This window comes from Cherax quadricarinatus, chromosome 24 (assembly GCF_038502225.1).
Source record: "Cherax quadricarinatus isolate ZL_2023a chromosome 24, ASM3850222v1, whole genome shotgun sequence".
Classification (NCBI taxonomy): Eukaryota; Metazoa; Arthropoda; class Malacostraca; order Decapoda; family Parastacidae; genus Cherax; species Cherax quadricarinatus.
Window position 1 is genome coordinate 43809358 of NC_091315.1, and position 26823 is coordinate 43836180.

Sequence of the window (26823 nt, forward strand, 5' to 3'; positions counted from 1 at the left end):
GGCTCTAAGTCTTCTGACGGCGTAGGATTCGCAGCAGTGCTTCCGGACAGCGTCGTACAAGGGCATTTACTATCTTCAGCTAGTATTTTTACTGCTGAATTATATGCCATCCTTACAGCACTTATCCGTATTGCATCTATGCCTGTGTCATCATTTGTGGTTGTCTCAGACTCCCTTAGTGCTTTACAGGCTATACAAAAATTTGATACACCTCACCCCTTAGTCCTCCGTATCCAACTTTGGCTACGCCGCATCTTTACTAAGCATAAAGATATTGTTTTTTGTTGGGTCCCTGGTCATGTTGACGTACAGGGCAATGAACAGGCAGACACTGCTGCGCGGTCAGCAGTACATGACCTACCAGTTTCTTATAGAGGTATTCCATGTACGGACTATTTTGCTGTAATATCTTCCCACCTTCACACCCGTTGGCAACAACGTTGGTCTACTATGCTCGGCAACAAACTTCAGTCTATTAAACCGAGTATAGGTTACTGGCCGTCTTCTTATCACCAGTGTCGAGGTTGGGAGACTACTCTCTCCTGTCTTTGCATTGGCCATACTCGTCTTACTCATGGATATCTCATGGAGAGGCGTCTTGCTCCTCTCTGTGAGAATTGCCAAGCTCCATTATCAGTCAGCCACATTCTGTTGGACTGCCCACTTTATCAACGAGCACGCAGAATTTACCTCTGTCGTCCTCTTCGCCCCGCTGCTCTCTCTTTACCTTCCCTTCTCGCTGATGGACCCACCTTTCATCCGGACTCTCTTATTGACTTTTTGACAACGACTGACTTACTTCACAAATTCTGATACTTTCAGCCCTTTCTACTTGTATCTCTTGCTACCCTCTACCCCCGTACTATCCCCTGCCCCGCTGTTTTCTGTAACCTGCTGATCATCCCCCCTCCCTCCTGCCATCCAATTCCCTTGCTTCCTTCCCTACCCTGCAGCGCTGTATAGCCCTTGTGGCTTAGCGCTTCTTTTTGATTATAATAATAATAATAATGGGGCTTGGCAAGGTGGTTCTCCTGATCTAATTGGTAACTTTTATTTCCTGTTTCTATTTACAAAAACTTTTATTCTTTTTTTCATCGCTCAGCCTTGGGCAACACTTTCCTCACGCCATCGAGAAGTCGGGGTCGATACGGCTCATACTGTCAGTGGCCCTGATAAACCCAACAAAGAAAGTAAGAACGAAAGAATACGGCGTGTGCTGTCAGTGGCCCTATAAACCCCAACAACCAGAACCAGTAAAAGTTAGTAAATTTATTGAGGGACAGGTACAAATAAGTACAATTATCATACATAGTGTAAATTACCTAGGATAATAAAAAAGTCGGACACGGTGACTTATTTCCACAAACGCAAGGGACTCTAGCAAGTTTATGACTTAGTTTAATATGTTTATTATGCACCCCATACCCATCCTGTGGGCGGTAGTCAAAAGATTACAGAGGTACATAATTGGTCCAGGGACTGGGCCTCAAAGTTTTGATAGCTGAGCAAGTTACAGAGGTAATGAATTCACAATTTACAAAGGTAATGAACTCACAATTTACAAAGGTAATGAACTCCAGGTAGGTCTAGTCACAATCATGACAAGTTACAAAGGTATTTACAGATTACAGAGGTACACAATGGGTCCAGGGACCGGGCTCCAAAGTTTTGATGGCTGAACTAGGTACAAGGTAATGAACTCGCAAGTTACAAAGGTAATGAATACTGTAAGAATGGTTACTTACGTTTATACATGGCTGCAATCATGAACAAATTTTAGAGTAATGAGCAATTCACACTTCCACACCATGACAAAACCTACAGTGTGGGCGAAACGTCTCCATTGAGTTCCCATATAGAGATGTAACTGACTGTGTCTTTGCCATAATTTTGGTATCTCATACCATTACTCCCCTCAGGGGAAGTTCCTTGATGCTGGTGAGGGGCTCTTGAGCTAAAGAATTGGATCTGTGCTCCGGTTCCCCGAGTTGAGCCTGAATATCTTCCATATCCCCCCACATGCGCTGTATAATCCTACGGGTTTAGCGCTCCCCATGATTATAATAATTATAATAATCATACCATTACTTACTAAGGTATTTTGTGTTTAACTAACCACGCTGTGTTGGGGGTTACATTCGTCATCAGCCACCAGGCCCTGTGGCCTGGTGGCTGAAGCTCTCGCTTCACACAGCGAGTGTCCGGGTCCAGTTCTCAGTGAGGGTAGAAACACTGGGCGTGTTTCTTTACACCAGTTGTCTATGTTCACCCATCAATAAAATGTGTGCCTGGGTGTTAGTCGACTGGTGTGGGTCGCATCCTGGGATAAAACTAACAATTTGCAAAAAATGCTCAGCATAACAAGTGGCTTTCTATATACTAGTAGTATGTCACTGATGTCAGCTAGGACTGTATACCTTGTACATGTACTTGTAAAAATAAAGATATTAATATTAATAAGTTATTAGTTACTCTCTAGTTCAAGCTAGTTAACTGAAACATGCACAATGTAATGGAAAGAAATGTACCTAATGCCCTTGTCATCTGTGTCCTATATACATGTCTGCCCCTGTCTTCTGTGCCTTATACACTTCTGCCCGTCATCTATGTCCTAACATTTTTGTGCCCTTAAAATTATTGAAAAAATGTAAACATATTTGTAAAATCATTTAAAAATTGTCTTAAAACTTTACCCTCCACATGTTACCATATTCATAAACTATATTTTCAGGTTATTATATATGAATTAACTATGGCATTGCCTATGAGCGTTCCGCATGTTGGCGAGACGATAGAATCAGCTATCAAGAACCAAATAGTTCCTGATCAAGAATTTCTACTACAGGGTAAGTTATAGTTATTTATCTGATTTTTAAATCATATATTTTTCATAAGCATGTACTAGAATTCATACATAGGGTAATTTTTGGATAATTGTATGAAGTTGCTATTTACTGTGGCCCAAAAATACCTTATAATTTTGCATTAATAATGGCTCCAAAGGACAAAAGTAAAGAAGCTGGCAGTTCTTCAAAGCCTAAGAAAAGATGTGAAGTGCTTCCCATCTGTGAAAAAGTGATAATTCTCCACATATTGTGCATAATTTATCAATTAAACTTTGTAGTATTTATGTATAGGACTTACCTATAGGGTTTACTACTATTTGCAGTTTTGGTATCTGCAGCACTTCCTTGCAACGTATGCCCTGCGGATACGGGGGGTCCTACTGTATTATACACTCTGAGTACAGCCTCTTCTCACTTAGCGACGCACTCGTTTACTGATGACTTGGACTTACGATGGGCTTTCTGACCAGTATGCATACCTAAATAATGTATATTAGAGCTCATTTCCTCAGTTCTTTTTATCAGAATATACAGTACACTGCTGTGTAAACATTTAAAAATATACCAGAAATGTTATAAATGGTGCAAAGGTGACATTAAAACAATATGGTTTGACACAAACCCACTACCATTATAGTATGCTCCTTACTTAGCAATGAATTTGTTTACCAACGTGGTCTTAGGAACGGAACTCTGTCATTAAGTGAGGAGAGGCTGTACAGTATTAGTTTTGATGCTTCACAGATTTTTGTTGAAGTTTTTCATTTTCAAAATATTTCCTCATAAACCCTGTATAGTATATACATGCAACTTATGCAGCATAATTTCGGGTAGTTTTGTTGATGCTCTCTAAATCAAGACTAAAGAACTCCATGAACTTATAAAACCCAGCAAGTTTTCTGCCAGAACCACTGGAGCCTTGAAACAAGGAAAACCCCTGAAAGCCAGGGAGAAGTGTGTGTGTGTTTCACTATGTACTTTTCTGCTGTTAAATAATTTATAAATTGCATTATCTTTTTAATAAGGTTGTTTGAAAATTTATGGCGTTCTTGTATTGTTTTGATAAAAACTGGTCATGAAATGTAGAATTGGATGTTCATTAGCTTTTCTATTTATTTTTGTATATACGTACGTAATTAATTTTTTATCTGGTCAGTCATTGCACGTGTAGTGTTCTTATGTATATTTTGGTAAATATTAGTTAAGAAAATTCAGATCTTTTTCTGTTTTGTTAGCAGGTAATTTCTGGTAGGTTTAAAACATTAATAGTTTTTTTTGCTTTTGTAGGCTCAGTGTTGGACACATCACTTGGTGTTGTTATCGACCGACTTCGTGGCCTGTGTGACAATGCAGACATACCTCCTGAAACATTCCATGATCATGAAGTGGTTTATCTCTTGAAGGATTTTAATGGTATGTAATTAGGTTTGAGTAACATGTACAGCCTTTTCCCACTGACACAACTCTCATGAAAGAAGTTGTGTGTGTATATGAAGTGTGTGTGTATGAAAGAAGTTGTTATTGTCATTAAATTTGATTTTGCTATCAGATGCTGTACTGGTATAAGAGTCACAATACTTTACATAGTTAAAAAAATAAGTGTGTGAAAAGAAAGTGTTGCCTGACATGTTTTTAGAAAGAGGCAAAATGAAATGGAAATCAAAACATAAGTTAGGAATATAAAACATGGTTATTAATAACTCAGTAATTTAAGCACATATTCTTGATAATTGAATTACTTCTTTTAGTAATTTGATATTCAGAGTGGGCTAATCAAGTCAGCAAATTTATTTGTATAATGAGGGTGCTGTATGGCCTTTACAGCAAAACTTAACTGTGTTAAATAAACTTTTGCCAGGGTGGGTGTGACTATTACTGTGTAATGAGTCATGTTCTGATGGCATTTTTTTTTTTAGCTTCATTTGAAGTCCTAGTGAGTTTAGTGCCTCTTTTTGATTATAATAATAATAATAATTCATTAGAAGTAAAGTGCACCTGTACCTGAGGAACTAGGGGCAGGTTTTATGGTGGATGAATGACAACAGGCTTGTGTGAGAATGTTGGATTAGAGTGAGTGGAGACAAATGGTTTTTATGGCTTGACATGCAATTTGTGCAGTTAAAGTTACATATGAAGGGATTCAGGAAAACTGCTTTGCAAGACTTCAATCCTGGAAGTGAGAAGCACAGTGCCTGTACTCTGAAGAATGGACGCAAATGTTGCAGTTCGGAGGATCATCTGAACTGTGATGCCAGCACAATTCTGGGAAGACAGTGATTGCGTAAATGACAATGAATGTGTTTCCACTTTTTGGCCACCCTGCCTCAGTGGGAGATGGCTGGTGTGTTAAAAGAAAATACATCTCCTTTGGAAACTTTTCAAACAGTTTGAATGTGGTCAAAGCCTTGTTCGGGTAAGCATTATCATGAAAGGCAAATATTCTGGTCCCTTATTATCCTTTCCTTTACTGGATGATATCTCTTAGTCTCTTTAATGTTTCATACTATGTACATGTTAACATTCATTACAAGTACACATTGTAAATGCAGTAGAACCTACCTTGACACTCCTATCATATGTGTGTATTCATAGTTACCAGTACAGGAGCAAAGCTAAGTTTGAGGCATCTTTCTTAATAAATATTATCATACATAAATTTGATATTTCCAGTGACTGCATTTGGTTCTGTATAACCCACTCAAGTTGAATGTTTCCTTCTGAATACAATACAAATAATAATCCAGTGATTGCAGACTGCATTATGATTGAACCCTGGAATTTGCATGCTTTTTAATTCCTGTGATTCCATTATGCATCATTTTACTGAAGGCTATTCAACAAATAGATTCAGTTACCCACACTTTTTCTTGGTGTTCATTTTTTTTTTTTTTGCTGTACACATGTCTCTTAAATTGAAAATTACAACCATAGGATCTCATTCAAAATGTGCTTGCATTTTCTTATCAGTATCAGTATTAGCAGATTAAAGCAATATTTTAAAGAAATATGGTCATTTTTTTTTTAAGTAACTCGTATATGCAAAAATTTTTATTACTCGCAGATTCAGGATTCACAGCAACTCTAGGAAACTGCTACTGTAAGTGAAAATCCATATAATGAAACCATACCTCACCGTCCATTGTCAAACCTCTTTAAAACTTCTAGTTTAGTTTCTAATGTCATACTTTCTCTCTCTCTCTCCTCTTTTTTTTTTTTTTTTTTTTTTTGTGGCCACAGACATCAGGGGTGCACATTGCACTCATTGCAACAGAGTTAAATCAAGGAATAAATGTTTGCAAAGCGAAAATCATAAGGAGCACCTCCTAACACCACACAGTTCAAAAACAATAACAAATATGAGGAGCTTGCTGAGTGGTTTTTTTGTACTGCATCGTTTATTGTCATGCATTTACATGATTATTGCATACTTTACGAATTTTTATTTTACTGTCTCCACTTATTAGCCCTGGCAGGGAAAATTTTTTTTTCCTATCAGTACTATGAGGAAATGATGTTGAACAAAACAGTGTCATTCAAGGACTTCCTATACTTTATTTTGGAGCCTATTTTAATCCAATTTTTTTCTCAACACGTTGGCCATCTCCCACCAAGGCAGGGTGACCCAAAAAACAAACACACCATCGTTCACACAATCACTGTCTTTGCAGAGGTGCCCAGATATGACAGTTTAGATGTCACTCCAAACAGCCAGTTGCAGGCACTGTACTTCCCACCTCCAGGACTCATGTCCAGCTAATCAGTTTCCCCGAGTCCCTTCACAAAATATTAGTCTTTGTGGAAAAATGTTCAGGACTGTAATAATTATTATTTTTTCTGCACCTTTGTATATACGTATTTGTTTTCAGTTATGTAAATTTTGTCTCATTTAAATCCCATTCTTCTTCAAAGATGCTTGTCAAGTGTACGTTTAATATTTCACATATAGTATTATTTCCAACAATTCATTAATATTTATTCTAAATAATCTATATATTTTTCCTATGTGATTTTTAATAAGGTAGGCTTGGTTTTTATAAATGCTCTTATCCTATCCCAGTATATTAATCTACAGTGTGTGTGTGTGTGTGTGTGTGTGTGTGTGTGTGTGTGTGTGTGTGTGTGTGTGTGTGTGTGTTTGGTCTTTTTGAATTCTTAACAGGTTTGCAGCTGGGGATGCCATATAAAAGTACAGAATGAAATTAACTTTAATATGTCTTTATCAATAAATTTCATAAGTGTGATGCAGTTGTCATAGCTAATTGTCGGTCACAATTGTCATTCAAGACTTATACATGTAATGTGCTTGTCATGATGATTATGATAATAATAATAATATTATTCTTTCTACAGAGTACATGATACATTTGATACAGATTTAGTTGACATTGTTAGCATACTTTTTAGAGGATCTCAGGCTGCCTTTACATTAGCTTATGACTACTGGATAGTTAGTAGTAGAAGAAAAAATGGTAGTAGAAAGTAGGGAGAGCAGTTTAGTGGCAAAAGAGAAAAAAGAGGGAATAAAGGATGAAGGGAGGGAAAAGTAAAAGTAGTAGCAATAGAGGAATGGGGGGGGGGGGGAGAAGACTAAGTAGAAGTAGAAGTGGGGTCAGCAGTGCTTGATTTAGATGGAGAGGCCCTAGGCTATTATACTTGTGAGGCCCCTCCCAATCCCCTGCCCTCACATCTAGGAGATGGAATAGTGTTTTAAACAAAATTCAGTGAAGCCAAGGATGATAACGGGTGTTTAAAATTCTGCAGTTCACAATTCCTTCTCTAAAGGACATAAAATGCTTTTGTTAAATACTGTAGTAATTGAAAAAAGTATAAATGTTAAAATTAACACTGAAAAACACTTGCAATAGCCGAACTTTGTGAACATATTGTGGAATAAACAGGAATTTTTAGGAAAATGAAATTGTAAGTTTACTTATATATTCTTTAAAATACATTTTTTTTCAGAGACTTAAAAAAGCTTTTATCTAGCCTTCCTCTTAGCAAAATTTGTTTGTCTATGTTTGTCACAGAATGCTCAGTGCAGACAACCTCTCGAGACACTGTGGCCCTTAATTTATTTTTAATTCTTTTGGCAGTTAGTGACCATTAAGCTGCAAGAAATAGCTGCAAGATTGCATCTACATTAGGAAAGGCCATCTGAATTTTTTTTCTTGTATATAATTTGATGAAAGTCTGTATGAGACAGTGACTGCTTTTCTGTAGGACTATGGCTTTGTCTCACGTAGAAGTGAAAGTGCAGAAGTTCATCAGTAAGTTTCAGGTCAACTTCTTCTGGGTATGTTGCCATCAACGCTTCAACACCTTGCTGAATTTCTTTGTTAGATGCTGTCAGATTGGCAAGAAAGGAAAACATTTGTGCAACATCACTGTACACAGTAGTTCTTCTTAAATTGGCTTCAAGTGCATCTGGTATAGGAATAAAGGATTTTATACTAAACTTATCTCTTGAAGAGAGTTCATTTAAGGCATCAGGACTAGGTGCACTTCCGTCACTTCCTTGCTGTTTTCTTACTCTGTCTCCATGTAACAGTTCTGTAGTTAACATTTGGCAAGGTGGCTTTTGCTTGTTGCTCAAGCTCATCAAAATCTTCTCTAATTTTGCTTAAAATATCCTGAAGTGAAGTGTACAATCATGCACAAGTACTCAACAGTTCTGATTTCTGAATGGCTTTGCTGATCTTGTGAAAATGACCTAGCACACAGTTCCAAAAATGCAGCATAAACACAAATTCCAGTTTTTCCATTTGCTGCAAAAGATTGTTAGCTTGAAGCTTGGTATCAGCCTTCTTATTAACATCTGAGTACAAATGACTGAGGCCTCAGTCAACTGATCTATCTCACTGCTTTACTGGAAGGACAAAAATCAATACAGAAATCAGTGCTATTGCAGAGTTATTGGCTTAAGACAGTACAGTAGGTTAGGTTCCAGGCTACCACCGTAAAGCGGAAATCACCATAAAGTGGAACACCCTCTTTTTTCCACTTATATATGCATATAAATGCTAGATAACAGGTTTACACTAACATATAATAAGTTAGCAATAGAACTAGGCATTAAAAAACACAAAAGTAAAATGCACCACAGTGCACTTGTTACTTACGTTAAAATAGTAATATGAATGTGTGAGAGGTGAGTGGCAGTGTAAAAGTTTTTCCATGTCAGCAGTAAATCACTTTGTCTGACTTTTTTGAGTTATCCTAGGTTCTCTAGGCATATGCTGCTGTAACTGTATTTGTGTATACCTGAATAAACTTACTCTACTTACTTACTAGTGGTCACTGGTGTAGCACTTTTAATTTCCTTCAGCACTTCTCCTTATTGTTCACAACTGTACTGACTGTTTTACGAGCCAAACCAAGCGTATGGGCTATCTCAGCCATCAACATACCTTGTTAGTAAGTAAGTTTATTCAGGTATACACAAATACAGTTACATACATTATCATACCTAGCAGCATATGTGTAGAGAACCTAGAATAACCCAAAAAAGTCAGTTCACTAAGTTTAATCATTTCTGATTTGGCACTTAAAGTAAGAAGCTTATGACTTCTTTTTATCACAACTAAGCTTAGACACCATTGTCAGCGAGAATCAACTAGTTAACGAAATAGTAAATGAGAGAGAACGAGACACACATGGAGTTCAGACAGTGTAAAAACAAATGGAGTGCAAGGAACATTAATGAAGGGTTGCTCAGAGACTACAGTATGTTATGACAGCATGCATAAGAAAGTCCTATGACACTGTCAAAAATATTATACACTTTGGCTGGAGGCCTAGATTTTGAGGCCCTAGGCTTCAGCCTGCCAAGCCTAAAGGTAAATCTGGCACTGGGGGGGAGGGTCAGTCTAAGGACAAGAAAAATGAGCACTGCAGGAGAACTAAGGGCCTGCAAGGGGTAGGACCAAATGCAGGGGATGGGGGGAAATGACTAACAGAACACATTAGGCTGAAGAGAGGAAAAAATAAGAAAGGAAGAGAAGAAAGGATCAGGTTAATTCATGAGTGCTCTGAAGTTTCTTTCCTATTTTTTCCTTTTTCTTTCTTTGTTTTTCTTCCTTCATCCTATTGTGTTCTGTTAGTCAGTTCCCCTTCCTCCCTGCATTTAGTCTTTCTCCTTGCAGGCCCTTAGCTTTCCTGCAGTGCTCCTTTTTCTTGTCTTCAGACTGACCCCACTTCTACTACTACTACTACTACCACTGCCACTACCACTACTTCCTCTTCTCCCTCTCATATTCCCATCCCTTTTCTCTCCTGCCTATATATACTGGCTTCCTCATTCTTTTCTGTTAGTGTGACTTTGTAAATGGTTCAGGTTAGACCGAAATGTCATTGCAAGCTCTTCTTCTCTATGTGAAGGTTATTTGTGTGAGTTAAAGTTCTATGCTTATTCTTTTCCTATTATGGTAGTTTTTAATAAGTACGTATTAAAATTTTTACATGATGTGCATTGCAGCAATAAATATTAATATTCATCATTTACAGCGCCAGTGACCCCTGGACCTGCAGCACAAGGTGTCATGTTACGGGTAAGACGTGCAGTTGACCACCCTGAGCTTCCCTATCAACTTCGATATGTTGGATATCCTGAACTAGGTACAGCACTTGTCATTGGCCAAATCTTTTAAGTTATTTTTTTCTTTTCTAGATTCTTACATGCTCTAATTTTATATTCCAATTAGTTATGGAATGGCAAAATTGCCATTCAGTTGTCGAATGCATTACTTGTCGACTAAATCGGTTTTCGAATGAGGTGTTCGAGAAAAAAATGTCCTGGTTTTCATACGTTCTCTTGGTTGTCGACGGACAAGTTTTCATGTGTATGGAGCAGGACAAAGCGGCTCAGGTCAAGTGCTCATGCACACTAGAATGAGTCAATATAGCACAGTATAGCCACTAACTTGTATGGATATGAGTCACTAGCTTGTATGGAGTCAGTATAGCCACTAGCTTGTATGGATATGAGTCAGTATAGCCACTAGCTTGTATGGCCACTAGCTTGTATGAATATGAGTCAGTATAGCCACTAGCTTGTATGGCCACTAGCTTGTATGAATATGAGTCAGTATAGCCACTAGCTTGTATGGATATGAGTCAGTATAGCCACTAGCTTGTATGGATATGAGTCAGTATAGCCACTAGCTTGTATGGATATGAGTCAGTATAGCCACTAGCTTGTATGGATATGAGTCAGTATAGCCACTAGCTTGTATGAATATGAGTCAGTATAGCCACTAGCTTGTATGGATATGAGTCAGTATAGCCACTAGCTTGTATGGATATGAGTCAGTATAGCCACTAGCTTGTATATGAGTCAGTATAGCCACTAGCTTGTATGGATATGAGTCAGTATAGCCACTAGCTTGTATGGATATGAGTCAGTATAGCCACTAGCTTGTATGGATATGAGTCAGTATAGCCACTAGCTTGTATGGATATGAGTCAGTATAGCCACTAGCTTGTATGGATATGAGTCAGTATAGCCACTAGCTTGTTTGGATATGAGTCAGTATAGCCACTAGCTTGTATGGATATGAGTCAGTATAGCCACTAGCTTGTATGGATATGAGTCAGTATAGCCACTAGCTTGTATGGATGGATATGAGTCAGTATAGCCACTAGCTTGTATGGATATGAGTCAGTATAGCCACTAGCTTGTATGGATATGAGTCAGTATAGCCACTAGCTTGTATGGATATGAGTCAGTATAGCCACTAGCTTGTATGGATATGAGTCAGTATAGCCACTAGCTTGTATGGATATGAGTCAGTATAGCCACTAGCTTGTATATGAGAGTATGACTAGCTTGTATGGACAGTATATAGCCACTAGCTTGTATGGATATGAGTCAGTATAGCCACTAGCTTGTATGGATCATGAGTCAGTATAGCCACTAGCTTGTATGGATATGAGTCAGTATAGCCACTAGCTTGTATGGATATGAGTCAGTATAGCCACTAGCTTGTATGGATATGAGTCAGTATAGCCACTAGCTTGTATGGATATGAGTCAGTATAGCCACTAGCTTGTATGGATATGAGTCAGTATAGCCACTAGCTTGTATGGATATGAGTCAGTATAGCCACTAGCTTGTATGGATATGAGTCAGTATAGCCACTAGCTTGTATGGATATGAGTCAGTATAGCCACTAGCTTGTATGGATATGAGTCAGTATAGCCACTAGCTTGTATGGATATGAGTCAGTATAGCCACTAGCTTGTATGGATATGAGTCAGTATAGCCACTAGCTTGTATGGATATGAGTCAGTATAGCCACTAGCTTGTATGGATATGAGTCAGTATAGCCACTAGCTTGTATGGATATGAGTCAGTATAGCCACTAGCTTGTATGGATATGAGTCAGTATAGCCACTAGCTTGTATGGATATGAGTCAGTATAGCCACTAGCTTGTATGGATATGAGTCAGTATAGCCACTAGCTTGTATGGATATGAGTCAGTATAGCCACTAGCTTGTATGGATATGAGTCAGTATAGCCACTAGCTTGTATGGATATGAGTCAGTATAGCCACTAGCTTGTATGGATATGAGTCAGTATAGCCACTAGCTTGTATGGATATGAGTCAGTATAGCCACTAGCTTGTATGGATATGAGTCAGTATAGCCACTAGCTTGTATGGATATGAGTCAGTATAGCCACTAGCTTGTATGGATATGAGTCAGTATAGCCACTAGCTTGTATGGATATGAGTCAGTATAGCCACTAGCTTGTATGGATATGAGTCAGTATAGCCACTAGCTTGTATGGATATGAGTCAGTATAGCCACTAGCTTGTATGGATATGAGTCAGTATAGCCACTAGCTTGTATGGATATGAGTCAGTATAGCCACTAGCTTGTATGGATATGAGTCAGTATAGCCACTAGCTTGTATGGATATGAGTCAGTATAGCCACTAGCTTGTATGGATATGAGTCAGTATAGCCACTAGCTTGTATGGATATGAGTCAGTATAGCCACTAGCTTGTATGGATATGAGTCAGTATAGCCACTAGCTTGTATGGATATGAGTCAGTATAGCCACTAGCTTGTATGGATATGAGTCAGTATAGCCACTAGTTGTATGGATATGAGTCAGTATAGCCACTAGCTTGTATGGATATGAGTCAGTATAGCCACTAGCTTGTATGGATATGAGTCAGTATAGCCACTAGCTTGTATGGATATGAGTCAGTATAGCCACTAGCTTGTATGGATACGAGTCAATATAGCCACTAGCTTGTATGGATATGAGTCAGTATAGCCACTAACTTGTATGGATATGACTAGCTTGTATGGATATGAGTCAGTATAGCCACTAGCTTGTATGGATATGAGTCAGTATAGCCACTAGCTTGTATGGATATGAGTCAGTATAGCCACTAGCTTGTATGGATATGAGTCAGTATAGCCACTAGCTTGTATGGATATGAGTCAGTATAGCCACTAGCTTGTATGGATATGAGTCAGTATAGCCACTAGCTTGTATGGATATGAGTCAGTATAGCCACTAGCTTGTATGGATATGAGTCAGTATAGCCACTAGCTTGTATGGATATGAGTCAGTATAGCCACTAGCTTGTATGGATATGAGTCAGTATAGCCACTAGCTTGTATGGATATGAGTCAGTATAGCCACTAGCTTGTATGGATATGAGTCAGTATAGCCACTAGCTTGTATGAATATGAGTCAGTATAGCCACTAGCTTGTATGGATATGAGTCAGTATAGCCACTAGCTTGTATGGATATGAGTCAGTATAGCCACTAGCTTGTATGGATATGAGTCAGTATAGCCACTAGCTTGTATGGATATGAGTCAGTATAGCCACTAGCTTGTATGGATATGAGTCAGTATAGCCACTAGCTTGTATGGATATGAGTCAGTATAGCCACTAGCTTGTATGGATATGTAGTCAGTATAGCCACTAGCTTGTATGGATATGAGTCAGTATAGCCACTAGCTTGTATGGATATGAGTCAGTATAGCCACTAGCTTGTATGGATATGAGTCAGTATAGCCACTAGCTTGTATGGATATGAGTCAGTATAGCCACTAGCTTGTATGGATATGAGTCAGTATAGCCACTAGCTTGTATGGATATGAGTCAGTATAGCCACTAGCTTGTATGGATATGAGTCAGTATAGCCACTAGCTTGTATGGATATGAGTCAGTATAGCCACTAGCTTGTATGGATATGAGTCAGTATAGCCACTAGCTTGTATGGATATGAGTCAGTATAGCCACTAGCTTGTATGTATAGCAGTATAGCCACTAGCTTGTATGGATATGAGTCAGTATAGCCACTAGCTTGTATGGATATGAGTCAGTATAGCCACTAGCTTGTATGGATATGAGTCAGTATAGCCACTAGCTTGTATGGATATGAGTCAGTATAGCCACTAGCTTGTATGGATATGAGTCAGTATAGCCACTAGCTTGTATGGATATGAGTCAGTATAGCCACTAGCTTGTATGGATAGCCACTATGAGTCAGTATAGCCACTAGCTTGTATGGATATGAGTCAGTATAGCCACTAGCTTGTATGGAGTCATGAGTCAGTATAGCCACTAGCTTGTATGGATATGAGTCAGTATAGCCACTAGCTTGTATGGATATGAGTCAGTATAGCCACTAGCTTGTATGGATATGAGTCAGTATAGCCACTAGCTTGTATGGATATGAGTCAGTATAGCCACTAGCTTGTATGGATATGAGTCAGTATAGCCACTAGCTTGTATGGATATGAGTCAGTATAGCCACTAGCTTGTATGGATATGAGTCAGTATAGCCACTAGCTTGTATGGATATGAGTCAGTATAGCCACTAGCTTGTATGGATATGAGTCAGTATAGCCACTAGCTTGTATGGATATGAGTCAGTATAGCCACTAGCTTGTATGGATATGAGTCAGTATAGCCACTAGCTTGTATGGATATGAGTCAGTATAGCCACTAGCTTGTATGGATATGAGTCAGTATAGCCACTAGCTTGTATGGATATGAGTCAGTATAGCCACTAGCTTGTATGGATATGAGTCAGTATAGCCACTAGCTTGTATGGATATGAGTCAGTATAGCCACTAGCTTGTATGGAGTCAGTATAGCCACTAGCTTGTATGGATATGAGTCAGTATAGCCACTAGCTTGTATGGATATGAGTCAGTATAGCCACTAGCTTGTATGGATATGAGTCAGTATAGCCACTAGCTTGTATGGATATGAGTCAGTATAGCCACTAGCTTGTATGGATATGAGTCAGTATAGCCACTAGCTTGTATGGATATGAGTCAGTATAGCCACTAGCTTGTATGAATATGAGTCAGTATAGCCACTAGCTTGTATGGATATGAGTCAGTATAGCCACTAGCTTGTATGGATATGAGTCAGTATAGCCACTAGCTTGTATGGATATGAGTCAGTATAGCCACTAGCTTGTATGGATATGAGTCAGTATAGCCACTAGCTTGTATGGATATGAGTCAGTATAGCCACTAGCTTGTATGGATATGAGTCAGTATAGCCACTAGCTTGTATGGATATGAGTCAGTATAGCCACTAGCTTGTATGAATGAGTCAGTATAGCCACTAGCTTGTATGGATATGAGTCAGTATAGCCACTAGCTTGTATGGATATGAGTCAGTATAGCCACTAGCTTGTATGGATATGAGTCAGTATAGCCACTAGCTTGTATGGATATGAGTCAGTATAGCCACTAGCTTGTATGGATATGAGTCAGTATAGCCACTAGCTTGTATGGATATGAGTCAGTATAGCCACTAGCTTGTATGGATATAAGTCAGTATAGCCACTAGCTTGTATGGATATGAGTCAGTATAGCCACTAGCTTGTATGGATATGAGTCAGTATAGCCACTAGCTTGTATGGATATGAGTCAGTATAACCACTAGCTTGCATGGATATGAGTCAGTATAGCCACTAGCTTGTATGGATATGAGTCAGTATAGCCACTAGCTTGTATGGGCATGAGTCAGTATAGCCACTAGCTTGCATGGATATGAGTCAGTATAGCCACTAGCTTGTATGGACATGAGTCAGTATAGCCACTAGCTTGTATGGACATGAGTCAGTATAGCCACTAGCTTGTATGGACATGAGTCAGTATAGCCACTAGCTTTTATGCTGTAAACATCTCTTGAGCTTTTATTGTGCATCTTGTGAACTTTTTTTTTGTTATTTTGCAGTTTTGGTGCAATTTTTTTTTATTGTTAGATAAGCCATCATGAGCTTGAAACAAACTCACTGGACATGTTTTTAGTGAGACAAAGAACCAGTGAGCCAGAACAGGTGTTAATAGTGAAAAGAGACAAAGAAGAGAAACAACATTAGCTCTCCTCTGACACGTAAGAGGCAGTTAAATTTTCATTTACTGCACAGTATTTCTGTGAAATTTTCATTTAGTATTCATTTTTACAGTTTCCCTGTGCTATATGATTTTATATATTGTTTTATGTAGTACAGTAGATAGTACATTATTAATATATTATTATATTGTCATTTGGAGTCTGGAACTGATTAATTCTGTTTACATTATTCTTTATGGGAAAAAAATGCTTTGGTTGTCGTCAATTTTGGTTATCGAATCAACATCCAGAATGAAGTAAATTTGAAAACCAAGGTTCTAATGTATTTGTAAATAAACTTTTATTTTAAAAGTAACGTTTTGCCCACTTAGTTCTTCATCAAGTCAGTATATGGCAAATAAAACATGACAGTGAACAACAGTACACAAAAGGGTAGGTAGAGTACGGTAACAGATGGCAGAGAGACTGGTGGTGATGTTAGGTTGCTGAGTCACCTGCACAATGTCTAGGAGAATTTTTCTGCATGTGTGCAGCCTCTAAGCACCATCATTTCAGCCTTTTTTTCAGTTAATTAGATGAATGATGCAAGCATTGTTCCTATTATGCATCCTGTAGTCAAATTTGTATTCAAAGCCCTGTGTGAGAAGGTTCTGTGCAGTCTCACCCACCAAAGGAAATTCTCTAGATTCTTCCTTCCATATTGATATGGCTGTGGGTCATGGGGTCTGGTAATATCCTGAATAGTTTTAAAGATGACATCTGTAATGTTTGTCTCTCTTAAGGGAGGGTATTGGAAATTTGGTTTGGAGAAAAACTGTGCTCTACATTGACAGTCAAAGATGAAATAATTAGGGAATATTAGTGCCATGAAGGTATTGTGATTGTATTGCATTCCAGGTCAAGAAATTTGAAAATACAGATTGTATGGGTATGAAGGAGAAAACCCAGTGACAGCTCCATTTAATGTGTCATGGTAGGAAAAGAAATGTATAAGATCTTCCATATTCATAGGTTTTCTGTAGTCTTCAAAGTTTGGGGTGTGTTTGATTTTAAAGATTTTAACATCTAGGATGTATGAACCTTTTAAGTTTAGCTATTCATTTGATTGTTATTATTATTAACATCTAGGAAAGAGAGAAAGTTGGCCTGTCCTATCTCCATATTCGAGATTTGAGAGTTTCACAGGAACCTTTAATCTTGAGCTGGAAAGTTCCATTTCAAGCTCTTTGGCAATAAGGACCATTCCTACCTTCATTTTTGTATATACAGTGGTACCTTGAGTTATTAACTTAATTCGTTCCAGGAGGCTGTTCGAGTGCCGATACCAAACGAATTTGTTCCCATAAGGAATAATGTAAATTAGATTAGTCCATTTCAGACCCCCCAAAAATACACTTACAAAAGCACTTACAAAAATACACTTACATAATTGTTCAAGTTGGGAGCTGTTCGAGACTCGAGGTACCACCGTACTTCCATGTTGCATTTGCCAAATATTGATTTTGTAAAGCCCCTGTGAAAGTGAGAATAAAATAAGTTCATATCTGAAGAAGATACATTAGTAAGTTAACAGTGTATATCTTTCTTTTCTTTCTTTCATTGTTGGGTTTATCAGTGTATATGTATTTCTAACAAGAAAAATATACATAGCAATTCATGCTGTCTTAAGCTAGTACTGATATTAACAATATAAAAATAAATCTATTGGGCACTGTATATAAATGTAATAGTACACATTAAAATATAAAATTACATAGTATTTGATACAGATTTTAGTGAAAATTTAGCAATTACTGAAAGATAAATTAAAATTTAAAGTAAAATTGAAACTTTATTACAAGAGGATTTAAAAGGAAATAAGGAAGTAATGATGTATATATAGTTGAAGATACAATTACATTTAAAATTAACCCTTTGAGGGTCGACAGGCCCTCTCCGAGACTCATTCTCAGGATCGGCTAAATTTAAAAAAAAAAATAAATAAATTTCTTAGGAAAAGATAGAGAATCTTTTCCCAATCATAATGACACCAAAATTATGAAATTTGATGGAAAACTTATGGAATTATGCTCTCGCGTAGTTAGTGGTCTTGGCGATGTTTACGCATCGGCAATTTTGCCCACTTTGAGCCCCATTTTCGGCCAATTCCACTGTACTAGTCGACAAAAAACATGAATATTTCGCTAGAACTCCATTTTTTCTATCGAATGAGTGCAAGAAACCACCCATTTACCAATTTCAACTATCTAGTACAGTGGTCAGAATTTAGCAATTTTGCCAATTTCACACAAATTTCAAATGATGCCAATTTCCGAATAGGGTCCAGAATAAACAAGAAAGACATTCCTGGCACTAAAATGACATTTCCTCTGTTCATTAGTCACGTCTCAAGGCCCCTCTTACATTCTTTTGCTTTCCACTTTGAATTTTTATTCTCACAAAAAATAGAAGATTTACTGTTATGCAGACTACTGCATTAGTGTAAAAAATGGTATAAATAATATTGGCGCACTTGCAAAAGAATATTAGACTCGCCAGTTGACGTGTATTGGACGCCTGGCATGATTTGTTTACCTTTGAACTTTGGTAAAAATCGAACATTTCTGCTACTTTGAGCTCAATTTCAAGGTACTTTTCATTGTAAAACCAGTCAAAATCATCTCATTTTCTGTAATATGTCTTCCATTCTATAAAATGAGACCAAGAAAACTAGAATACAACAATAAATACCATACGAAAATACAGTGCAAAGTCGCTGTTTTATTCCAAAAAAACGGTTAGAGTTTTTTTTTCTCATTATGCACTGTGTGCTGCAGGATTTTTTTTATACTGTGCACACTGACCACATAGACCCATTCTTTCATATGTAGGCCTACCAGCTTTCTCCTACTAGATTTGAGGGCACTAGAATTTAGGCATACAAGTACGTCAAAAACCTTGGGTCGTAAGCCGTACTAGTACGGCTGAAACCCTCAAAGGGTTAAAGGAATGTGGCATGATTTATAACTTGGATGTAAAAATTTTAATTGCATTTCAGGAAAAGACATTAAGCCTAATTTTTTTTTAGTTATGTTTGAATTCATTAATTTATTTTGTAATTCATCTGGTAAGTTATTCTCAGGCAAACCCGAGGAATATCAGAGAGGTCCAGTATTTGTTACAAGTGTGATGCCTGTGTGTTTTGTTGCAGTTTTCCAGGAAATGTCTTTGGTCAGCATCAGCATCACTGTAGTGTTTTAAAGATGTGGAGTGAACAGTGCTTAGTATGTATGGCATTTATGTTTCATAGGATTCGAGATTTGAATAAGAGCATAGTGTGTTGTGTAACACTTGTTGGTGATAATTTTGATAGGTTCCTTTTGTTATGTGATAATTGGTTTGTGGTGGATAGCTGAGGTAGAACCTCAAGCACAAATTCTGTGAGTAAGGTTCACCGAAACCCTCATAGTTAAAAGAGAAGCTTCTAAGTGCAGATTTGTGGTGAATTGTTCCAGCCATGGTATTGTGACTTTTATTCTTCTTCATAGGTAAGGTATGGGTAAATGAGAGAGTAGTAGTGTGTTAGTAGTATAGATGGAGGAACATAGCAAATTTTGAAGAGTACACATATACCTACAGTGTTTTAAATTTTATTAAAGTGAGCAGGAGATGAACATTAAATTTTAATTTACAGTATTATGTACAATCATAATAAGGGAGAAAAAGTTAGCATATGAGAAGTTTTTACAAAGTAGAAGTGATGCAAGGAGGGAAGAGTATATGGAGAAAAAGAGAGAGGTTAAGAGAGTGGTGAAGCAATGTAAAAAGAGAGCAAATGAGAGAGTGGGTGAGATGTTATCAACAAATTTTGTTGAAAATAAGAAAAAGTTTTGGAGTGAGATTAACAAGTTAAGAAAGCCTAGAGAACAAATGGATTTGTCAGTTAAAAATAGGAGAGGAGAGTTATTAAATGGAGAGTTAGAGGTATTGGGAAGATGGAGGGAATATTTTGAGGAATTGTTAAATGTTGATGAAGATAGGGAAGCTGTGATTTTGTGTATAGGGCAAGGAGGAATAACATCTTGTAGGAGTGAGGAAGAGCCAGTTGTGAGTGTGGGAGAAGTTCATGAGGCAGTAGGTAAAATGAAAGGGGGTAAGGCAGCCGGGATTGATGGGATAAAGATAGAAATGTTAAAAGCAGGTGGGGATATAGTTTTGGAGTGGTTGGTGCAATTATTTAATAAATGTATAGAAGAGGGTAAGGTACCTAGGGATTGGCAGAGAGCATGCATAGTTCCTTTGTATAAAGGCAAAGGGGATAAAAGAGAGTGCAAAAATTATAGGGGGATAAGTCTGTTGAGTATACCTGGTAAAGTGTATGGTAGAGTTATAATTGAAAGAATTAAGAGTAAGACGGAGAATAGGATAGCAGATGAACAAGGAGGCTTTAGGAAAGGTAGGGGGTGTGTGGACCAGGTGTTTACAGTGAAACATATAAGTGAACAGTATTTAGATAAGGCTAAAGAGGTCTTTGTGGCATTTATGGATTTGGAAAAGGCGTATGACAGGGTGGATAGGGGGGCAATGTGGCAGATGTTGCAAGTGTATGGTGTAGGAGGTAGGTTACTGAAAGCAGTGAAGAATTTTTACGAGGATAGTGAGGCTCAAGTTAGAGTATGTAGGAAAGAGGGAAATTTTTTCCCAGTAAAAGTAGGCCTTAGACAAGGATGTGTGATGTCACCGTGGTTGTTTAATATATTTATAGATGGGGTTGTAAGAGAAGTAAATGCGAGGGTCTTGGCAAGAGGCGTGGAGTTAAAAGATAAAGAATCACACACAAAGTGAGAGTTGTCACAGCTGCTCTTTGCTGATGACACTGTGCTCTTGGGAGATTCTGAAGAGAAGTTGCAGAGATTGGTGGATGAATTTGGTAGGGTGTGCAAAAGAAGAAAATTAAAGGTGAATACAGGAAAGAGTAAGGTTATGAGGATAACAAAAAGATTAGGTGATGAAAGATTGGATATCAGATTGGAGGGAGAGAGTATGGAGGAGGTGAACGTATTCAGATATTTGAGAGTGGACGTGTCAGCGGATGGGTCTATGAAAGATGAGGTGAATCATAGAATTGATGAGGGAAAAAGAGTGAGTGGTGCACTTAGGAGTCTGTGGAGACAGAACTTTGTCCTTGGAGGCAAAGAGGGGAATGTATGAGAGTATAGTTTTACCAACGCTCTTATATGGGTGTGAAGCGTGGGTGATGAATGTTGCAGCGAGGAGAAGGCTGGAGGCAGTGGAGATGTCATGTCTGAGGGCAATGTGTGGTGTGCAGAGAATTCGTAGTTTGGAAGTTAGGAGGAGGTGCGGGATTACCAAAACTGTTGTCCAGAGGGCTGAGGAAGGGTTGTTGAGGTGGTTCGGACATGTAGAGAGAATGGAGCGAAACAGAATGACTTCAAGAGTGTATCAGTCTGTAGTGGAAGGAAGGCGGGGTAGGGGTCGGCTTAGGAAAGGTTGGAGGGAGGGGGTAAAGGAGGTTTTGTGTGCGAGGGACTTGGACTTCCAGCAGGCATGCGTGAGCGTGTTTGATAGGAGTGAATGGAGACAAATAGTTTTTAATACTTGACGTGCTGTTGGAGTGTGAGCAAAGTAACATTTATGAAGGGATTCAGGGAAACCGGCAGGCCGGACTTGAGTCCTGGAGATGGGAAGTACAGTGCCTGCACTCTGAAGGAGGGGTGTTAATGTTGCAGTTAAAAACTGTAGTGTAAAGCACCCTTCTGGCAAGACAGTGATGGAGTGAATGATGGTGAAAGTTTTTCTTTTTCGGGCCACCCTGCCTTGGTGGGAATCGACCAGTGTGATAATAATATAAATAAATGTACAATCAGACCTAAGAACTACCTTCATCCTTTTTCTCTGTTTCAGATTCATTAATTTTGATGTCTATTTATAGATAGGATAGTTGTCTTTAAGGTAAATGTTTTTCGTCCTAATACCACAAAGTTACATATTGATTTCTTATTTCTTATTGACTTTGTTTAAAGGTAATTATCCAGCACTGCTACGTAATTGCCTGGATGTTCCTGTCAGTAGTAATGTGTGTGAATTTCTTCAAGAACTTGGAGCAAAGGTAAGAGTATGATTCTTAGAACTTTAAAACCTAATCTTTTCTAGTTATTGGTAAAAATTGTGATGAGTTGAAATTAATGCTCTACTTAGAACTTTAAAAGGTAACTTATTTGTTTATGGTGTTGAGAAATATTGTGACATATTGAAACCTTTCTTGGTGACACAAACTTTCTCTTTTCGAACACTGACTCTTGTGCTATTCATGACAGAAAACAGTGTGAACTTAATAAAGTTAAGAATTAAATGATGACAAACTCTATTTTTTATTTAACACTGGGTAATCCATAAGAAAGAAAATACCTTCATCATCATTCATTCAAGAACTGTCTTGCCAGAAGTGCACAGACATCACAATTCAAACAATCCTTCAAACTGCAACATCCCCAGTTCTCCTTCAGAGTGTAGGCATTAAACTTCTACCCTCCAGGATTCAAGTCTGGATAACTGGTTTCCCTGAATCCTCTTGTAAAGACCTATTGTATTTTTTACTACTGCATCTAGAATAAATCCATTCCAGGTAGACTGTTGGATAAATTAATAACCAAATATAAAGTATAAAGTAAGCCAAATATAAAGTAAATTTCTAGGCCTACAATTACTGTAGTTAATAAATTTCATTTCAGTAGGGTGCTCTTATCCAAAAATAAACTATAAAAACAGTAGGTATACTTTTAAGATGTATGTCTTGTTTCTTACTCCACATTGTTTACCAAATAAAACTATGAACTTAAATATTCATAACTGTGGCCACATTGGCATTTTTCTACTTAATACATTGCTAATGATTTTGCTTAAATATAAAATTTTATTCCACTCAGAATGTTAGTTATTTTTTAGTTTCAGTATTATTTTTGCACATATTTCTTGTTTTCCAAATAATTTCATGTTTATTCTCTGTACATTAAGAATATAAAATGTAAACAGAGCTCTCACAACCTAAGCCTTAGTATTTTCAAGGGAAAATATTCCCCTTGTTTTTTTTTAACATGATGGCCCTTCCCCACTGAGGTAGGGTAACCCGAAAAAGAATACTTTCACCATCATTCACATTATCACTGACTTGCCAGAATTATGCAGATACCACAGTTTAGATGTCACTCTAACCAGCAAATATCCCAAACTCCTCCTTTAAAGTGCAGGCACTACTTCCCACCTCCAGGACTCCGGTCCAGCTAATCGGTTTCCCTGAATTCCTTCACAAAAATACACATTACCATTCTCATGCTCCAACAGCTCGTAAAGTCCCCAAAAACCATTCGTCTCCACTCCTATCTAACATGCTCACACATACTTGCTATATATCCATGCCCCTTGCAGACATAGCCTCCTTTATCCCCTCTCTCCCTCCATTCTTTCCTAGGATGACCCCTACACCACCTTCCCTCCACTATAGATTTATACACCCTCCAAGTCATCCTATTTTGCTCCGTCCTCTCTAAATGACCAAACCACCTCAACAACCCCTACTCAGCCTCTGAATAATATTTTTAGTAACTCCGCACCTCCTCCTAATTTTGAAACTATGAATTCTCTGCATGATATTTATGCCAAACATTGCCCTCCATGATTTACGTCATCTTTCATAAACCCATCTGCCAACATGTCGACTCCCAAATATCTGAACACATTCACTTCTTCCATACTCTCTCCCTCTAATCTGATATCCAATTTTTCCTTACCTAACTCATTTGATACCCTCATCATCTGTTGGCTATTGTTATTCCATATTAACTTATTGTTAAACTATTTAAAACAGATATGTTTTATCTCCTTCCAGCTTGATCATGAGTTTATGGCAAAAGGATATATCATGAAGAAAGGAAGAATAAAAGTAACTGTATTTAAGATGTATAAGGTAAGCTATGTAAGATACTTCATTACTGTATTAGATGATGCACTTCTGAAAATACACAGTGAGAGTGACAGTGAATGTGGTTGGAAGTGGCCTGTGTTGAAAAAGGATGCATTTATTAGCAAAAGCTTTAGAGATTCAAGGAAATAAGGAAACTTTTAATAATGAGATAAAATTTTTTTGCATAAGCAGAAACAGACACTTTCTTAAAATAACCTCAGTATCTGTGTACAACTAAATAATATAGAATGTAAGCAGATTACATGTGAAAAAAGTTTATTAGTCATAACTAATAGAAATCCTAAGACAAAGAAATACTGTTCGTATGAAAACTCAGGTTTATATTATGAAGTATAAGTAAGAGAAGTCTGAAGGTTTTATAATTTTGCTTATGATTGTTGAGATCTCTTTGATTATGTCAAGCAGTTCTGGACTTGTTACAGGAAGGAAATTAAATGTCCTGGAAAACATATAAACAATGATAATAGTCAGTTGTCAGTATTAGTAACCTTTCCAATGAAGATAAGTTAAGAGCACTGACCTTATATTCCCCTGAGAGTGGCTATTTAAAGTGCACCAATGAATGGAATGCATTAATGAAGGAAATATGAATTAGATGTTGAGAATATCTAACCAAGACAGAATATTCAATAATGGATTAAAATCAAATTAATTTGGGTTTTAAGAGGATATAGGAATGCCTTAGTTTGGAAGTACTTTACAGTCAGAGATTGGTGGAACAAATTGCCGAGAAATACATGAGTGAAAGTAGTTAGGCACAAACAGTATTTTCGTTGGAGAGGTCAGTAGATCTATTAAAGTGATCCTTGTGTTCTTAACACCTCTGTAGGATCATTAATCACTTGGAAATGTACTAAGACACTACCAACTTGTGGTCAAATTTTTGCATTAGTTTCTTTTAAGGCATTTGTAATTAATGTATTTTTTTATTCTGATGTTTTTAATTTAGGCTGTTTTATATATTTACTGTAAAAGCATTGTTGTATGCTGCAGTTAAGACACATCTCTTTCAATTCCCAAGGTTTCTTCATGTTAAACATATTCTTTGCATTAACAGTAATTGACTTAAATATTTCCTTACAGGTTGGTGCTGGAATGTCAAAAGACAACCTGGAACCACTGACAATGTCACACATGGTGGAACTAAGTGTATTGACCACCAAGACAGACATGTCAGTTGCTGATGATCTGAGAGCCCTGGCTGACCAGCTCAAACCACTTGTACAATTAGAGAGAATGGACTATCGGAGATTGGGGCCACCATGATAGAATCTGTGATGTTAAAAGTTTCTACTATTGGAGAGAGATTTGCTTTGTGTATTGGTATAAATTGTGTCACAGTTCACACCATACCAGTTATGTTGTCTTAAAGCTATTGTTATTACTAAGTATTAAATCCTAAAGCTATTGTGAAGTGGAAGGTATGGATATAGGATGAAGAAGTTTATGCTGCATAGTAAAAATATGGATTGCGTATTTCGATAATAAAATAAATTGTACTTAAGTGTAAGACTGGTTAGCTTGAATATCTGATATTTTACATCACTTGTGTAATTCATAAAAGGATATGTCACTTACTTTGAACTAATATAATAAGAATATATATATTTTTACTTTCTTCCTCCAAATTCTCTGCGCAATGAGTTGAGAATGCCTTTTCTGACTAGCATTATTCAACACTGCTGTATAGTATGTACAGGAAAGTTTGGATTGTGTAAGTGCCAATGTGCCAGTTTTATTAACCAAATTTAGATTTTGGTTTCTCCATAAGCCACTGGGCCAGCTGGCTATACTGATATATGTATATTTTGTTACATTACAGCTATTGTATGTGCATACATATCAGTAGAGGTATACTCTGTATGCGGTGTACCTCTGACTAGGTGGGAGGCATACTGCCTGCACTATCAACAAGAGATGAGATATTGCAGTTCAGAGGGTCATTTTCATTTCTGGCAAGACAGAATGAATGGTGATGAATGTGTTAACTTGTTTTATAAGTTATTCTATATTGGTGGGTTGTGCTGTATGACCTTTGTAGGTTTAGCACTTCTTTTTGATAATAATAATAATAATAATAATAATAATAATAATAATAATAATAATAATAATAATAATAATGTGTAAAGGTAGAAAGTTTTAAGTGAACATAGAAAAGAGTAAGGTGATGAGGGTATCAAATGATTTAAATAAAGGAAAATTAGATATCAGATTGGAGAGTAGTAGTATGGAAGAAGTGAATGTTTTCAGATATTTGGGAGTTGACGTGTCAGCGGATGGATTTATGAAGGATGACGTTAACCATAGAATTGATGAAGGAAAAAAGGCGAGTGGTGCACTGAGGTATATGTGGAGACAAAAAGCTTTATCAGTGGAGGCAAAGAAGGGAATGTATGAAAGTACAGTGGTACAGTACCAAAACTCTTATATGGGTGTAAAGCTTGGGTTGTAAATGCTGCAGCTAGGAGGCGGTTGGAGGCGGTGGAGATGTCCTGTCTAAGGGTAATGTGTGGTGTAAATACAGTGGACCCCCGCATAACGATGGCATCACATAGCGATTTTTCCGCATAACGATTACTTTTATCGCAAAATTTTTGCCGCGCATACCGATTAAAAACCCGCTTACCGATTTTCGTCCGAGACGCGTCCA

The 26823-nt window shown here is 37.5% G+C and overlaps 1 protein-coding gene across 3 annotated transcripts; it reads left to right on the forward strand.

Annotated features, from left to right (window-relative positions):
- The first annotated feature begins 1135 nt into the window (after positions 1-1135).
- Positions 1136-25776, forward strand: MED18 (mediator complex subunit 18). Of its 3 annotated transcripts, none has more exons than XM_070088476.1 (7): positions 1136-1259; positions 2732-2846; positions 4134-4259; positions 10350-10460; positions 22216-22301; positions 24078-24155; positions 25257-25776. In XM_070088476.1, the coding sequence occupies exons 2-7, from the start codon at positions 2753-2755 to the stop codon at positions 25437-25439; spliced, it is 678 nt and encodes a 225-aa protein (XP_069944577.1). In that variant the 5' UTR covers positions 1136-1259; positions 2732-2752; the 3' UTR covers positions 25440-25776. The 3 variants fall into 3 exon arrangements, with proteins under 3 accessions (XP_069944577.1, XP_069944578.1, XP_069944576.1); XM_070088477.1 differs by lacking the exon at positions 1136-1259 and adding an exon at positions 1264-1283; XM_070088475.1 differs by lacking the exon at positions 1136-1259 and adding an exon at positions 1366-1542.
- Positions 25777-26823: the final 1047 nt, after the last annotated feature.